The sequence below is a fragment of the Gorilla gorilla genome, chromosome 4 (assembly GCF_029281585.2).
Source record: "Gorilla gorilla gorilla isolate KB3781 chromosome 4, NHGRI_mGorGor1-v2.1_pri, whole genome shotgun sequence".
Lineage (NCBI taxonomy): Eukaryota > Metazoa > Chordata > Mammalia > Primates > Hominidae > Gorilla > Gorilla gorilla.
Window position 1 is genome coordinate 48,080,619 of NC_073228.2, and position 17,577 is coordinate 48,098,195.

Consider the following 17,577-nt stretch of genomic DNA (forward strand, 5'->3'; position numbering starts at 1 on the left):
CTGTGACCTCAGCTCTCTGCGACCTCTGCTTGCTGGACTCAAGCGATCCTCCCACCATCTCAGCCTCCTGAGTAGCTGGAACCACCATATGCACCAGCACACCTGGCTAAGTATTTTGTGTTTTATTTTTTTTTTAATTTCTAGAGACAGGATCTTGTTATGTTGCCCAGGCTGGTCTCAAACTCTAGGACTCAAGTGATCTGCCCCCCTTGGCCTCCCAAAATGCTGGGGTTACAGGCATGAGCCACCGTGCCTGGCCTTTTTTTTCCCCAGCCTCAGCAACATAGTGAGACCCGTTGTGGTGCATGCCTGTAGTACCACCTACTTGGGAGGAGTATTGCTTGAGTGTGGAAGGTTGAGGCTGCTATGAGCAGTGATCGTGCCACCACACTCCAACCTAGGCAACACAGAGAGCCCCTGTCTCAAAAAAAAATTGTTTTAGGGACAGTGTCTCACTCTTGCCCAGACTGGTCTCAAACTCCTGGGGTCCAGTGATCCTCCTGCCTCAGCCTCCCTTGTAGGTGGGACTACATAGCACCTGGCCCTTGTGTTGTTCTTGTAACAGTCGCTCAATGCAGAAAACTTGGAAACCACAGAACAGCACCAGGGGGTGGGGAATGAACATGGAATGATGGGGACCTCTGTCCCATTTAAGTCAAACAACATCCATACTTTGGTTCCATGGACTAATCATTTATTTGCTCTCATAAAAACTGGCTTGCTTTGAAAAGCTTCCTCCAAAAGCTGTATTGTGGTACTTTTGACTCTGGGACAAGAGGAAGAAGTTGGGGGATTCGGGCAGTTGGTGGCTGGGCCCTCAGAGACCGTATGTGGTGACCACTGTTTAAGACACCATTCATCACTTGGGGACGGAGGGAGCACATAGATGGACCCCAGGCTCATGGATGTTCCTCCTTCCGCAGTCATTTACTGAAATACCTGTTCAAGGAATATAGTTCCAGTCTCAGCCTAGTCGAGACAACCACAGGCACTTAAATAAGTACCAAGGAAGCCTCTGCAGAGACAGTGCTATTGGAACTGAGTCCTGAGGGCCAGATCAGCCTTGACCAGGCCAAAAAATGTGGAAGAGTATTCCAAGCGGTAGGAATAACGCATGCAAACACCTGAAAGCAAACAGGAACAGGTCACATCCAGCAACTGGTGACTTGTTTACTAAGGCTGGAGATGAACCTTGGAAGGAAGAAGGGAAGTCAGGAGGCCAGATAATTTGGCAGAGGCTAGAGGCTCTGTTCTACTGAGTTGTTTTTTCGTTTGTTTTGTTTTGTTTTTTGAGACAGAGTTTTGCTCTTGTCACCCAGGCTGGAATGCAATAGCGTGGTCTTGGCTCACTGCAACCTCTGCCTCCCGGGTTCAAGCAATTCTCCTGCCTCAGCCTCCTAGGTAGCTGGGACTACAGGCATGCGCCACCACGCCTGCTTGGCTTTTTTTTTTTTTTTTTTTTTTTTTTTTTTTTAATGACGGAGTCCCGCTCTGTTGCCCAGGCTGGAGTACAGTGGCGCGATCTTGGCTCATTGCAACCTCCACCTCCCGGGTTCAAGTGATTCTCTTGCCTCAACCTCCTGAGTAGCTGAGATTACAGGCATCCGCCACTATGCCCGGCTAATTTTTGTATTTTTAGTAGAGACAGGGTTTACAGGGTTTCACCATGTTGGCCAGGCTGGTCTAGGACTCCTGACCTCGTGATCCACCCACCTCGGCCTCCCAAAGTGCTGGGATTACAGGCATGAACCACTGCGCCTGGCCTAATTTTTTGTATTTTTAGTAGAGACAGGGTTTTAACCATGTTGGTCAGGTTGGTCTCGAACTCCTGACCTCAGGTGATCCTCCCACCTCAGTCTCCCAAAGTGCTGGGATTACAGGTGTAAGCCACCGCACCCAGCTTGTTTTACTGAGTTTTGATTTTAGTGTGAGAGGAGCCACTGGAGGGCATGATCAGAGTTTGACTCCCAAAGACCATTCCAGCACCAATTCAGGGCATGGGTCTCAAGACCTCCCTTGGAGTGACAAAGGCAGGGCAGGCAAGCCAGTGCACGCAGAGACAGAGTTTGTCCCTCTTTAGGAGGCTGAACAGGTATAAGGGTGGCAGGAGAGGGAGGTGGTGGGCCACTAGAATCACTGGTTCTTGGCATGGGACCTGGATGGATAGAGGGGCCATCCACTTAAACACAGGAGGAGAAGAGAGGTGAAGGCCGAGTCTGGGAACAGGCCCAGTCTGCAGCCCTTCCTGCTGGAGAGAAGGTCTGAAGCTCAGGTCCGGCTAGAGGTCAGCAGGTGTCCCAAGAAGCCCATGGAGGAGTGAGGTGGACCAGGACAGCACGTGGAGTACAGAAAAGAGGGGCAGGCAACCAGACGCAGTGGCTCATGCCTGTAATCCCAACACTTTGGGAGGCCGAGGCGGGTGGATCACCTGAGGTCAGTGCGAGACCAGCCTGGCCAACATGGTGAGACCCTGTCTCTACTAAAAATACAAAATCAGCCAGGTGTGGTGACTCATGCCTGTAGTCCCAGCTACTCGGAAGTTTGGGGCACAAGAATCGCTTGAACCTAGGTGGTAGAAGTTGCAGTGAGCCGAGACAGCGCCACTGCACTCCAGCCTGGGCAACAGAGTGAGACTAGGTCTCGAAAAGAAAAGAGGGCCAGGAACTGGTCCTCCGGGGTTGGAGGCGGGGACAGGTGGGAGGGGCAGAACACACCATGGGACAGTCTGACATGGGGTTCACTGGATGCACCCCTCCACACGCAGCAGCAGGTAGTCCCTGAGGAGCGGGGGCAGTGGCAGCCGGGTGGCACCCTGCCGGCAGCGGCTTCCCAACCGAGCGCGCACAGCTAGTCGGGCCAGGTGCTGCAGCCGCCTTGGCTGGTTCACCATGCACAGGGCCGAGCTGTAGAAGGCTTCGTGCTCCTAGGCCAGGAGTGAAAGAAGGTCAGATGACCCTTGCCCTACCATCTGGGGGCAACCCAGCGGTGGGGGTCCTGGGATTTTGCAGCATGCACCCACCTGGGTGTTTCATGTGTCTCAAAGGACTCAGATTCAGAACCATAGAGCCCCTGCAGTGATAATGGGGGCTGGGGCTCCACTTCGGGGAAGGGTCTGCACTATGTCTGTGCCCACTCCCACCCCAGAGAGCCTAGCACAGTGCCCACCGAGTTAAGAGATGCCAGATAAATGTCTGTGCTGATGCAAGTGAGGGAGGCAGGAGAGGTGTGTGGAGTTAGGGGTCAGCCTGGGGTACCGGGGGAGGGGGTACCCTGAAACCCAGGGGTGCCACTCTACCCATCCTCTCTACCCAGGGGCCCTCCTGCTGCTCCCTCCATGAGGCTGGTCCTGAAGGAATAGGCCTGTGGCTCGTCCCTCCTCCCCATCTCGGCCCTGAGGCAGACATACCTTCCACAGCTCTGGGAGCACCGCCTCCACCCAGGTCTCACAGGATGGGACACAAGGATAGGCATTAAGCAGGACTTCCAGGGCCCGAGGGAAGTTGGCGCAGTGTTTCAGCATCTAGGGGTCAAAAGAGGGTCTTGGGCACGTGCCTCCCCCACCCGAGGGCAGACCCAAGTCTTGCCTCACCCACATGGCCAATCCTAGCCTAATCTGGGGGGCTAAGGTCTGAGTCTCTCTTTCCTTTTCTGTGCCTCTGTCTACCCCACCCTCAAGTATGCTCCAACCTTTTGGCCCCAGTTTTCCTCTGGGGCTCTTCCCTCCCTTGGACTCTCTCTCCCAGAATCCTCTCTCCCTCTCCCAAGCTGGGGACAGCCCCCTGGCCGCTGAGGGCAGGCTTTCAGTCTCTTTGACCCTCTGTCTTCCCCAGAAGCAGAGCAGTTCCAGCCGCGGGCTCCCCCACACAGGAGCCTCCTATGTCAGGGCCTCCCAGCGCACCTCAGGGCGCACTGGCTGCGCCCCGTAGTCCAGCAGTGCGGCGAAAAGGACCTCAGGCTCCCAGTTGGGGGCGTCCTGGACGGCCTGCAGCGCACAATCCATGGGCGTGTGGCCCGCCCCATTGGGGACCTCAGCGCGGGCCCCGTAACGTAGCAGCAGCTCGGCCAGGCCCCCGCAGCCGTTGGCACAAGCGTTGTGCAGCGGCGTGTGGCGCTTGCGCCCGGCCGCCCGGGCATCAGCTCCAGCCTCCAGGAGCCGGCGCGCCGCAGCCTGGTGTCGCCTGCAGCTACCTGCGCCCTCGGCCCCAGCGCACGCCGCGTTCAGCGCAGTCTCGCCCTGGCTGGTGCGCAGGCCCACGTCGGCGCCATGCTCCAGGTACAGAGCCACATGTTGCTCCAGGCCGCGCGCCGCCGCCACGTGCAGGGGCGTCTCCTGGCTCTCGCCTGCTGCCAGGTTCACCGTCGCTCCTGCTTCCAGCAGCAACTTGGCGCACCTGGGGACAAGAGAGCAAGGTCCCGAGGAAAATCCTGAAGGCTTGGGACCCCTTCAGCTTGCGGTGACACTCCCTTGCCTTTCCACCCCTCTCACCTTGAGGTCCTACCTGGTGTCCTCCATGAGAATCACACAAGCCCCGCTACAGACAACAGAATTGGAAGGTCCTGAGAGCTACCAGAAGCATCTTCAGTTTTCATATGAAAAACTTAAGCCCAGGAGTGATTTGTGCAGCCAAGGACACACAGCAAGTTAGTGGCTGCACCAGAAATAGTACTCACTGCCTCAGACAGTCCCTCCCACAGTCTACTCTGTCTCCACCCCAAGGTCTGGTTCTGAATCATTCAGTTGTCAGTTGTCTCCTAACTTTTTTTTTTTTTTTTTTTTGGAGACAGGGTCTCTCTCTGTGGCCTAGGCTGAAGTGCAGTGGTGTGATTACAGCTCATGTAGCCTGGACCTCCCAAGCTCAAGCAATCCTCCTGCCTCTGCCTCCAAGTAGCTGGGACCACAGGTGGGCAGCACCACACCTGGCTAATTTAAAAAATTTTTTTTTATAGAGACAGGGTCTTACCATTTGCCCCAGCTGTCTCAAACCCCTCGGCTCAAGCAAGCCTCCTGCCTTGGCCTCCCAAAGTGCTGGGATTACAGGTGTGAGCCACCACACCGGGCCTTATCTCCTACCGTTTTGATAGCACAAAATTTTGAAAACCCACTTCTGTGTACGTTATGAAGCATAGAAAATTAAACAGTATGCACCAAAAAAAATAAATACAAGTTATAATATTTTCTTTCTGCCCCCACACTTAAAAGACCACTCTTCTAAACCAGGCCACAATCATTCAAGCAAAGGCAGGCACTTGGGGCCATCCTCCTCCACTTCCCCCTAGGGAAAACAAACAAAACCAAAGGAAAAACAACAAAAACAAAAACAGGTTTTAAAGAGTGCATGTTTCCCAGTTCCAGGGAAAATTATAGGCCAGAACACTGTTGTGGCAAACATGCATCCTTACATACTGCAAGGTAAACCAAACATGCAACAAACTAAATTAATAATGATGAAACCAAACTAACAGTAACTTATAATTTAAAAGCCAGAACGGCAGCTGCTGGAAACAGGAGCAGATCCACCATCTTCGATGAAACTCTGATAACCAAATACCCTTTCCCAAAATGGCCAAAATTCTTGCTCACATATTCCAGGTAGGTGCTTTGCTCTGTAGCCAAGATGTGAGTAGCAGCCAGTCTTCCATAAGCTACTGGATTATCTCCTTGGTAAATTCTAATCGTGGGGCTAATTTTTGTTTCCAAATACTAATTTTTTTTTTTTTTTTTTTTTTTAGACGGAGTCTCATTCTGTTGCCCAGGCTGGAGTGCAGTGGTGCGATCTCTGCTCACTGCAAGCTCCGCCTCCTGGGTTCCTGCCATTCTCCTGCCTCAGCCTCCCAAGTAGCTGGGACTACAGGCGCCCATCACCATACCCGGCTAATTTTTTTGTATTTTTTTAGTAGAGATGGGGTTTCACCGTGTTAGCCAGGATGGTCTCGATCTCCTGACCTCGTGATCCACCCACCTCGGCCTCCCAAAGTGCTGGGATTACAGGTGTGAGCCACCACGCCCAGTCTTTTTCTTTTTCTTTTTTTTTTTTTTTTTGAGGCAGAATCTTGCTCTGTCGCCCAGGCTGGAGTGCAGTGGCTCCATCTTGGCTCACTGCAGTCTCTGCCTCCTGGGTTCAAGCAATTCTTCTGCCTCAGCCTCCTGAGTAGCTGGGACTGCAGGCGTGCGCTGCCATGCCTGGCTAATTTTTGTATTTTTAGTAGAGACAGGGTTTCACCATGTTGGCCAGGATGGTCTTGATCTCCTGACCTCATGATCTGCCTGCCTCAGCCTCCCAAAGTGCTGGGATTACAGGTGTTAGTCACCACGCCCGGCTTCCAAATACTAAATTTAACTAACACTCCAAAGCTCGCTCAGTAGGGTTCCAGTAAGTGGGGATTCTCATCTTACTTAGAAAGATGAAGTCTCTTGGAAGGCACACCACATGCCTGTAAGAACCCAAGAAAGGGCTGGCAAATGTGGACCACTTCTTGGACTTCATCTAGATCTAGTGGGGAGAGGTCCCCAGCTTGTGGGCAGTGGAGAGTCTTCCAGGAGCCCTTGAATCCTTACCTGCCACCCTGTCTGTTGACCTGATTGTGAAAGTGCAAATACCCTCATGCAGGGACTCCAAGAAACTGCCAACCTTAAAAAAAGTGGGAGGGTTGGTGTATTGGTTCATGCCTATAATCCCAACACTTTGGGAGGCTGGGGCAGGAGGATTGCCTGAGCTCAGGAGTCGGAGACCAGCCTGGGCCACATAGAGAGTCTATGTCTCTACTAAAAATAATACTTTTTTAAAAATAGCCAGTTGGGCCGGGCGCGGTGGCTCACGCCTGTAATCCCAGCACTTTGGGAGGCCGAGGCGGGTGGATCACGAGGTCAGGAGATCAAGACTATCCTGGCTAACACGGTGAAACCCCATCTCTACTAAAAAATACAGGAAAAAAAAAAATTAGCCGGGCGTGTTGGCGGGAACCTGTAGTCCCAGTTACTCGGGAGGCTCAGGCAGGAGAATGGCGGGAACCTGGGAGGCGGAGCTTGCAGTGAGCCGAGATCGGGCCACTACACTCCAGCCTGGGAGACAGAGCAAGACTCCATCTCAAAAAAAAAAAAATAGCCAGGTGTGGTAGCACTGGCCTGTGATTCCGGCTACCCTGGAAGCTGAGGCAGGAGGATCACTTGAGCCCAGGAGATCGAGGCTGCAAATGAGTCATGATTGTGCCACTGCACTCCAGCCTGGGCAACAGAGTGAGACCCTGTCTCCAAAAAAAAAATCTAGCCCTGTGTTTCCTAACATCGGTGTGAGGCACCCCCATACCTCTCCTCCCACTTTTTTTTAAGACAGGGTCCCGCCCTGTTGTCCAGGTTGGAGTACAGTGGCAGCATGATCATAGCTCACTGAAACCTAGACCTCTTGGGCTCAAGTGCTTTTCCTGAGTAGCTGGGACTACAATGCACACCACCATGCCTGGCTAATTTTATTTTTTGTAGAGACAGGGTCTCACTATGTTTCCCAGTCTGGTCTTGAACTTCTGAGCTCAAAAGATCATCCTGCCTCAGCCTCCCAAGTAGCTAGGACTAGAGGCTCATGCCACCCTACCCGGCTAGTTTTTATTTTTAGTAGAGACAAAAACCTCACTTACGTTACCCAAACTATTCTCAAACTCCTGGACTCAAGCAATCCTCCTGCCTCCGCCTCCAAAAGTGTTGGGATTACAGGTGTGAGCCACTGCATCTGGCCCATAGATCTTTTTTTTTTTTTTTTGAGATGGAGTCTCACACTGTTGCAGGGGCTAGTGTGTAGTGGCACAATCTCGGCTCACTGCAACCTCTGCATCCTGGGTTCAAGCGATTCTCCTGCCTCAGCCTCCCAAGTAGCTAGGATTACAGGCGCCAGCCACCATGCCCAGCCTGGCTAATTTTTTGTATTTTTAATAGAGACGGGGTTTCACTATGTTGGCCAGGCTGGTCTTGAACTCCTGAACTCATGATCCACCCGCCTCGGCCTCCCAAAGTGCTGGGATTACAGGCGTGAGCCACGGCGCCCGGCTTTTTTTTTTTTTTTTTTTTTTTTTTAAAGACAGTCTCGCTGGAGTGCAGCTGAATCTCGGCTCACTGCAACCTCTGCCTCCCGGGTTCAAGCGATTCTTGTGCCTCGACCTACTAGTAGCTGGAATTACAGGTGTGAGCCACCACACCCGGCCAGATCTTTCTTAATACCTCAAAACAACTAGGAATTTGGGCTGGGCATGGTGGCTCACGCCTGTAATCCCAGCACTTTGGGAGGCCAAGGTGGGTGGATCACTTGAGGACAGGAGTTCAAGACCAGCCTGGCCAAAATGGCAAAACCCCATCTCCACTAGAAATACAAAACCTAGCCAGGTGTGGTGGCACACACCTGTAATTCCAGCTACTTGGGAGGCTGGGGCAGGAGAATCATTTGAACCCAGGAGGCGGAGGTTGCAGTGAGCTGAGACCACGCCACTGCACTACAGCCTGGGCAACAGAGCAAGACTTCGTCTCAAAAAACAAAAAACAAACAAAAAAAAAACAGCTAGGTTTGGCTACAAAGGATTCACAGGGAATTGGAGACTGCAGTTGGAACAGAGTTTTCCCAAAAAGCAACAGGGCTTCTGCCTCCTGGGCTTAGCAGATGTGACCTTGGACAAGTTACTAAGCCTTTCTGAGCTTCATTTTTCTCATCTGTAGGATGAGGTGTCTCCAGGTTATTGTGAAGATGTGTATATGCGGTGCTTTATGAACCACAAAGCTGCATGTGGTTGTCAGGTTCCCTCTTCTGGCCTTGTGAGCTGGAGACACACACACACATTTCTCCCCAAACTGTCTCAGCCCCCAGGCACCTACTGCAAGGACTCGGGGATCGTGCAGAGGTGCAAAGGAGTCGTGCCCTCCTCAGTCAGCACATTAGCCTTGGCTCCGAAGGTCAGCAGCAGCCGCACACAGTCAAGCTGGGCCCGGGCACAGGCCTCATGCAAGGCAGCGCGACCCCCGACACGGGCATCCAGCTCAGCTCCCTGCCGGATCAGGTGTCGAGCAGTCTGTGTAGCCTCGGGCTGTAGCGATGGCGAGGGGTGCCGTCTGCTTGGTCTTGGGGGTCAGCACCCAGAACCCTGGGGAGAGCAAATAGTTTTGGGAGGTAGTGTATAAGACAGGGCAGGGCAGGGAGTGGGGATGCTGGTTCCAGCTGACAGCTGACACTGGCCTTCCCTCTGCATGGTTTGCTGAGCACAAACACTGTGCCAGGCTGTACCTGTGGAAAGGGGCTTATTCAAGTCCTGAAGTGGAAGAATAAATTGGAACAGCCTTTTAATACAGCTTACCAATCTGTAACAAAACATAGTATGTGTCATAAAAAAATTAATTGCTGTATAAAACCACAGGGGCCAACTAAGTAGAGTGACTCCCATTAAGGAAATCTCAGCGTCTTTGAATGGATAATAGTGTCAAAGGCTTGTTCACCTTGGGGCCTGGGGTGGTGGCTCACATCTGTAATCCTAAAACTTTGGGAGGCCAAGGCGGGATGATCACTTGACATCAGGAGTTCGAGACGAGCCTGGGCAACATAGTGAGAACTTGTCTCTCTTTTTTTTTTTTTTTTTTTTTTTTAGGCAGGGTCTCGCTCTGTCCCCCAGGCTGGAATGCAGTGGCGCTATCTTGGCTCACTGCAAGCTCTGCCTCCCAAGTTCAAACGATTCTCCTGCCTCAGCGTCCTGAGTAGCTGGGACTACAGGTACTGCCATGGCCAGCTAATTTTTGTATTTTTAATAGAGACGGGGTTTCACCATGTTGGCCAGGATGGTCTCGATCTCTTGACCTCCTGATCTGCGCACCTTGGCCTCCCAAAGTGCTGGGATTACATGCATGAGCCACTGCACCCGGCCCTTTTTGTTGTTGTTGTTGAGACAGTCTCACTGTCGCCAGGCTGGAGTGCAGTGGTGCGATCTCAGCTCACTGCAACCTCCACCTCCCAGGTTCAAACGATTCTCCTGCCTCAGCCTCCCAAGTAGCTGGGACTACAGGCTCACGCCACCCCGCCCAGCTAGTTTTTGTATTTTTCGTAGAGTCAGGGTTTCACCATGTTAGGATGGTCTCAATCTCCTCGTGATCCGTCCACCTCGGCCTCCCAAAGTGCTGGGATTACAGGTGTGAGCCACTGCGCCTGGCCTCGCCAAAATATATTCTACGGTCTTGAACTCCTGGTCTAAAGCAGTAGTCCCGCCTTGGCCTCTCAAAAGTGCTGGGATTACAGCCGTGAGCCACCATGCCCAGGCCAAGAATATAACTTTTAATTCCTTTTTTTCTTTTTTTGAGACAGAGTCTCACGCTGTCGCTTGGGCTGGAGTGCAGTGGGACGATCTTGGCTCACTGCAACCTCCGCCTCCCGAGTTCAAGCAATTCTCCTGCCTCAGCCTCCTGAGTAGCTGGGATTACAGGTGCACGCCACCGCGCTAATGTTTTGTATTTTTAGTAGAGACAGGGTTTCACCATGTTGGCCAGCCTGGTCTCGAACTCCTGACCTCGTGATTCACCTGCCTTGGCCTCCCAAAGTGCTGGGATTACAGGCGTGAGCCACTGTGCCCGGTCAACTTCTAATTCTTAAAAGACATACAGACTGCTAACTCTGCCTCATCTCTGTTTAAGAGGGAGCTAGGATAGGTGGTGGAAAGGGCTGCTATAGGCTGTGGTCTGCAGGGAAGGAGGGGCCTAGACTCTCGCCCTTCCCCACCCACTCCCCTTCTTTCTCCCTCCTCTTCTGCCCTCTTCTGGTGCCCCCTACCCTGTTCAGCCGACCAGGCCAGCTGGTTGCTCACAGTCTCCACAATCATGTTGGCGGCCTCTTCATCTTGGAACAGGGCTTGGACCTGCTGCAGGTTGCCGGAGAAGAGGGCATGGTGGACAGCTGGGTCTCGGCAGGAACGGTGAGGCCTAGTGAGTCGGGCCCGGGGACTTGACGGGCACCTGCGGCTCCGGCACTGCTGGGCAGCCGCCTGCCGCCGGTCCTCCCATTCCAGCCACTCCTGCTGCAGGCGGAGAGAGCGCAGCGTGGAGGAGGTGAAGGGGAAGGTCTCTCTTGCCATGGATGGGGCCCAGGGGTTTGGGCAGTGGCACCTGGGCAGAGCCAGGTTCCCTCGACCCGACTACCTCCCTTGCTCTGAGGAGCCACCCTGCCCCCGCCACCGTGAGCCAGAGAAAGCAGCAGCTGAGGCTATAAATAGGTCCTTTGCTGCTCTGGTAAACATGGTTTGCTCAGAGTCATGATCCTGGTGCTGAGAAGCTGCTGGCCCAACCCCCAGCCCAGGGTGAGGGCCAGCCCCTGCCCCTGCTGATACCCTTTGGTTGGTCAGCAGGCCCTCAGCTGAGGCCACCCCCGAACCCCAGCATCTGCATCCACCTTCATCTCTAGAGCGAGCATCTTGGGTTGGCAAGGTCCAGGGTGCGCGAAAAGGTCAGTCATGGAGATGGGCGGGGCTGGGAGGAAGACAAGGTGCCTCCAGCCTCTCTGATGTCGGCTGGAGGGCAGGAGCCACCACTGGCCCACATGGAGGAGAGAGGGCTGACCTCAGCACAGGAGGTAAGGGGAGGTCAAGGCAGAGTTACTGAGAAGGTGAGCAGCTCTTCCCAGCATCTGCAGTAACAGCAATAACTCTGTACATATGCACAGAGTTTCACAGTGTTTAAATCACATTCATATCCACCTTCACCCAGGGGACCATACTTCCCAGCCCACCCAATAATTAGTAAACTTGGTTTGGACAATGAATGAAATTATCACAGTTGAATGCCCCTGAGATGGGTGGTCTTATCTCTGTTTTACAGATGAGGAATTTAAGGCTTAACAAAGTAATCTACTGGCTCAAGGTCACAGTTTGTGAGAGGCAGAGCCAGGACCCCACATAGATGGTGTGCTTTGGGCCAAGAATGGTGGCTCATGCCTGTAATCCTAGCACTTTGGGAGGCCAAGACAGGAGGATTGCTTGAGCCTAGGAGTTTGAGACAATCCTGGGCAACACAGTGAGACCTATATCTTTTTTTTTTTTTTTTGAGACAGAGTCTCACCCTGTCTCCCATGCTGGAGTGCAATGGCACGATCTTGGCTCACTGCAACCTCCGCCTCCCAGGCTCAAACGATTCTCTTGCCTCAGCCTCCTGAGTAGCTGGGATTATAGGCACTCGCCACCATGCCCAGCTAAATTTTGTATTTTTAGTAGAGATTTAATTTAGGGTTTCACCATGTTGGCCAGGCTGATCTCGAACTCCTGACCTCGTGGTCTGCCCGCCTCGGCATCCCAAAGTGCTAGGATTATAGGCGTGAGCCACCACCCCCTGCCTCTCCATCTCTTAAAAAAAGAAGAAAAAAAAAAAAAGATGGTGCACTTTTTGGCTTCAGCTGCTGCAGCCACCTGGCAGCCTCCCCCATTCTCCAAGCAGGACAGACTAGTCTGTAGAAACTGCCTTCAATCATCCTTTTTTTTTTTCTCATGGTGTCACCCAGTCTGGAGTGCAGTGGGGTGATCTCGGCTCACTGAAACCTCCGTTTCCCGGGGTTCAAGCGATTCTCCTGCCTTAGCCGCCTGAGTAGCTGGGATTATAGGTGCATGCCACCATGCCCAGCTGATTTTTGTATTTTTATTTTTATTTTATTTTTTGAGATGGAGTCTCGCTCTGTCACCCAGGCTGGAGTGCAGTGGCGCGACCTCGGCTCACTGCAAGCTCCGCCTCCCGGGTTCACGCCATTCTCCTGCCTCAGCCTCCCGAGTAGCTGGGACCACAGGCGCCTGCCACCAAGCCTGGCTAATTTTTTGTATTTTTAGTAGAGACAAGGTTTCGCCGTATTAGCCAGGATAGGATGGTTTCGATCTCCTGACCTCGTGATCCACCCACCTCGGCCTCCCAAAGTGCTGGAATTACAGGCGTGAGCCACCGCGCCCGGCCGATTTTTGTATTTTTAGTAGTAGGTTTCGCCATGTTGGCCAGGCTGGTCTGAAACTCCTGACTTCAGGCGATCTGCCCGCCTCGGCCTCCCAAAGTGTTGGTATTACAGGCGTGAGCCACAGCTCCCGGCCCCTTCAATCATCCTTGATTTATTTTTTTAACCCAGCTGCTAAGGGGGCTCACATGGCCGGCCTGAGGAGAGCCAAGGGGTTGAGCTGGAAACTCTGGGAATGGACCTAAGATGTTTAAGCCACAGACCTGTTCACTCTTAGGAGAAAGCAGCTGTGCGTCCAGGAGCCTCTAGGGGGAGGAATGAAGCCGTGAAACCACAGAAGCTGATGTGCCTGCCAAGCTGGGGAAGGGGAGGGCTCAAAAGCTCTGCTCACCCTGAGCTCACTCAGTGCACAGCGGCCTGCAGGCAGGGCTGGTCTGTCCCCTCTGCATCTGGGGCTCCTCCTGGCCCTTCTCCCGCTGCCTGTCCTGCCTCCTGGCCCTGCAGCAGCGCCTTGCCCAGTGATCTTTTATTTCTTCCTCTCCCTAGGCCCTTCCCACAAGCAAGTTCTAGCTCCTGTTCTTACATTTTCAGGGCTGTCTCAAGTTCAGCCCCTCGATGTAATGCCTTAAACCTGGATCAACTCAGCCTTTCACCTGGTGTTTCTTCCTCTGGCCATATCCCTTCTGCTCCGCTGCCGGAATGATCTGTCTAAAATGGTTAATTCCCTTGCTTAAAAACTTCTGCTGCCTTCCAATACCTGTCCTTTCATTTTTTTAAAATAGGGCTCCAAATCCTGGCCTCACGCAGTCCTCCCAAGTCAGCTTCCTGAATTGCTGGGATTACAGGTGTGAGCCACTGCACCTGGCCTGCCCTTTTCAACTAAGCCCCCAATTCCTTGGTTTGGCCCCATGCCACTTACGTAGGGTAGGCATCCTCATCACACACGGCTCCCCACAACCGTTCCCTGTCAGGCCATTCCCTTAGCTCAGAATTCCCTCAACACCTTCCTGAGGATCTACCCCTAAGGTCACCTGCTCTGAGAGGTCTCTTCGGCAACCCATTGCCCGACTCTTATAGTTCCAGCCACTGCCCAATCTGCACTCCTGAAGGACTCAGGGGCACGCTGTAAAGCACCTATCTGTGCTGTTGATGTGGGTCTGCCATGCTGGATGTGAGCTCCAGAGCAGGCCCTGGCAGTCAGAGCACTTGGCTCATGGCAGGCGGGCCTCTTATGTGTAGTGCATTGAACGAAGGTCCCTATTCTCTGCCAGAGCAAACACTCGTCCATCCACCCACCCGCCCAAGTGGGTGGCAGCAGCCTGGGCTTTTTCCGGCATTGCCCCTACTCCACTGTTCACCTACTCTCTGCCTGGCTCCAGCCTCTTGGTGGCAGTCCAGGGTGGGGGATCCCAGAGGAGGAATTAGATCATACAAAGCAAAGCCTGGAGGTCCTCAGAGAAAGATGCCTCTATAAATGCAGCTGTGATGAACCCTGTTGGCACCCATTTGGTGTGTTAATTGCCACACCAACGGCCTGGCTGGGCACCCACAGCTGGGTTCCCAGGGTTGAGAATCTGGCAAGGCTGGGTGAGACCAAGAGGGGCCAAGGCAGGTGGGTGTCCCCTTCCTCCCTGAGGCACACAAGAGTCATAGCCTAGCCCCTCCCCTGCCTTCTTGCCACACAGACCTGAAGGAGCTAGGTACCCTAACAGCTTAGTCCCAAGATACCACTGTGTTCAGTCCCCTTGTCTGTAGAGTTAGCTTCCTGAGGGCAGAGAAAGGAGGCCTTGACTTCAACCTGGAGGGAACAGGGCCAGGTGATCAGATGCCCAGCCTGCCTTCTGGGAGCTCAGAGCCTGTGGGGTAGTGAAGCACACGAGAAGCCAGGATGTGAGTGTGGGATTGATCAGGACTGAGCAGGGGGACCAGGGCTCATGGGTGTCAAGAATGGGGAATAGGCCCAGGGCACACGGGGGCTTTTATTTTTTTAGAGACAAGATCTCCCTATGTTGCCCAGGCTGGTCTCAATCTAGGCTCAAGTGATTCTCTCACCTCAGCCTCCCAAGTGGCTGGGACTACAGGTGCATGCCGCCACTCCCAGCTGTGGGGGTTTAGGTGCAGGAAGATCCCAGTGTAGATGGGGAGTTAGCAGGGAGTGGAAGGTGGGAGAGAAGGAAATGTATGGTAGGTTCAGGTAGAAAAACCCAATGGGAATGTGAAGGGACCAGGGTGCAGGGGAATTAGCCCCTTCTTGCCCTGGCCTTGTGGCACAAAAGCCTCTAGAACAGGGCCCTGCTGTAATCAGCAGGTAAGTGAACATGGAGTTCTCAAAGCACTTACTCACTTCAGCCTTAAGACTGGGATCCAGTGGGGCACTGTGGCTCACACCTGTAATCCCAGCACTTTGGGAGGCTGAGGTGGGAAGGATCACTTGAGCCCGGGAGTTCAAGACCAGTCTGGAGAACACAGCAAGACTCCATCTCTACAGAAAAATGTTGTTAATTAGCTAGGCGTGGTGGCACGCACCAGTAGTCTGTTACTTGGGAGGCTGAGATGGGAGGACTGCTTGAGCCTAGGAGATCGAGGCTGCAGTGAGCCATGATCACACCACTGCACTGCACTCCAGTTTGGTGACAGAGTGAGACCATGTCTCTAAAATAACGACAACAACAACAACAACAACAAAACTGGAATCCATGGGATCAGCCTCTTTGGGAAAAGGAGATTAACGCTTCCCCCCAGAGGAGTGCCAAGCCCATGCCCATGGAAGGCCTCTGTCTCCTAGCTGCTTAGTGCAGGCTGAGGCTAAGGCAGGAGGGGCTGGCAGTCAAACAGGGCTATTTATTATTTTATTTACTTATTCAAGAGACAGCATCTCACCACCTTGCTCAGGCTGGGCTTGAACTCCTGGGCCCAAGCGATCCTCCCACCTCGGCCTCCCAAAGTGCTGGGATTACAGGCATGAGCCTCCACATCTGGCCCAAACCGGGCTCTTTAACCTGCCTCCTCTTGCCCATGAGTTGGGAGAGTTTTCCCAACTCCTCCTTCCAGAAAGGAAAACAAGGTTGGCAACTTGGTATAATTAGACCTTTTACACCCCACCCATGCCCCTTGTCCACCTCTAGTCCGAAAATTGGTACAGAGAAGTCACAGCAATGAAGAGTTGCTTGGCAACAAAATTTTATTTTATTTTATTTTTTGAGATGGAGTCTCGCTCTGTCACCCAGGCTGGAGGCAGTGGCGCAATCTCGGCTCACGGCAAGCTCTGCCTCCAGGGTTCACACCCATTCTCCTGCCTCAGCCTCCCAGGTAGCTGGGACTACAGGCGCCCGCCACCATGCTGGGCTAATTTTTTGTATTTTTAATAGAGACAAGGTTTCACCGTGTTAGCCAGGATGGTCTTGATCTCCTGACCTCGTGATCCGCCTGCCTCGGCCTCCCAAAGTGCTGGGACTACAGGTGTGAGCCACCATGCCCGGCCACGCTTGGCAACAAAATTAAGTAGTTTGAGATCATATCCCAAAGTATAAAATAAATACCTGTAAGTCCATGCTGATATAAATGGATGAATGAATAAATAAGGGAGAATAGGCAAATCTCCCATGCAGAAGAATTCCAAATAAACTGCCGGGCACGGTGGCTCATGCCTGTAATCCCAGCACTTTGAGAGGCCGAGGCGGGTGGATCACAAGGTCAGGAGTCCGAGACCATCCTGGCTAACAAGGTGAAACCCCGTCTCTACTAAAAATACAAAAATTAGCTGGACATGGTGGCGGGCGCCTGTAGTCCCAGCTACTCGGGAGGCTAAGGCAGGAGAATTGTGTGAACCCGGGAGGCAGAGCTTTCAGTGAGCCAAGATTGTGCCACTGCACTCCAGCCTCGGCAACAGAGCGAGACTCCATCTCAACAAGAAAAAAAAAAAAAAAAACCTGTGTAGCTATTCTGCCCTTAAGGAGGTAGAACATAATTCCCCAATTCTTAAATGTGGGCTGCACACAGTGACTTCCTTCCAAAGGGTCCAGTACAGAAAGAAGAAAAAAAGAGTAACTTTACAGTGGAGAAGTCTGGCAAAGTTTACCTCAGTCAGGTGATCAAAGTCAGCATGAACCCTTCATAAGATGTGGCAAGAATGGCACCTGACCTCTGGTCTTCCTCTCCAAAACCCAGAACCTCAGTCTAATCATGAGGAAACATCAGACAAACCCTGATAGAGGGGGATCCTACCATATGCCTGCCCGGTACTCCCCAAAACTGTAAGGTCATCAAAAACGGGGAAGGTCTGAGAAACTATCACATCCAAGAGTCAGGATGATTGTGAAATGGGATTCTGAGGGGAAAAGGACATTAGGGGGAAACTGAGTAAATCTGAATAAAGTATGGAGTTTAGTTAATAATGATTCATTGTGACAAATGTACCATACTAACATAAGGTGTTAATAATAGGGGAGACCACACCTGTAATCCCAGCCCTTTGGGAGGCTAAGGTAGGAGGATCACATGAGTTTGAGACCAGCCTGGGCAACAATAGTGAGACCCTGTCTCTATGAAAAATTAAAAAATTAGGCCGGGCATAGTGGCTCACTCCTGTAATCCCAGCACTTTGGGAGGCCGAGGCGGGCGGATCGCGAGGTCAGGAGATCGA

At 52.8% G+C, this 17,577-nt stretch overlaps 1 protein-coding gene across 1 annotated transcript; it reads right to left on the reverse strand.

Annotated features, from left to right (window-relative positions):
• Positions 1-640: 640 nt before the first annotated feature.
• ASB16 (ankyrin repeat and SOCS box containing 16) lies at positions 641-11,106 on the reverse strand. Its single transcript, XM_063706382.1, is given in 7 exon segments — positions 641-939; positions 2,715-2,923; positions 3,407-3,520; positions 3,899-4,391; positions 8,852-9,040; positions 9,042-9,117; positions 10,785-11,106. Coding segments are annotated over 6 exon segments (1,359 nt in total). The 5' UTR covers positions 11,086-11,106; the 3' UTR covers positions 641-939; positions 2,715-2,737.
• Positions 11,107-17,577: the final 6,471 nt, after the last annotated feature.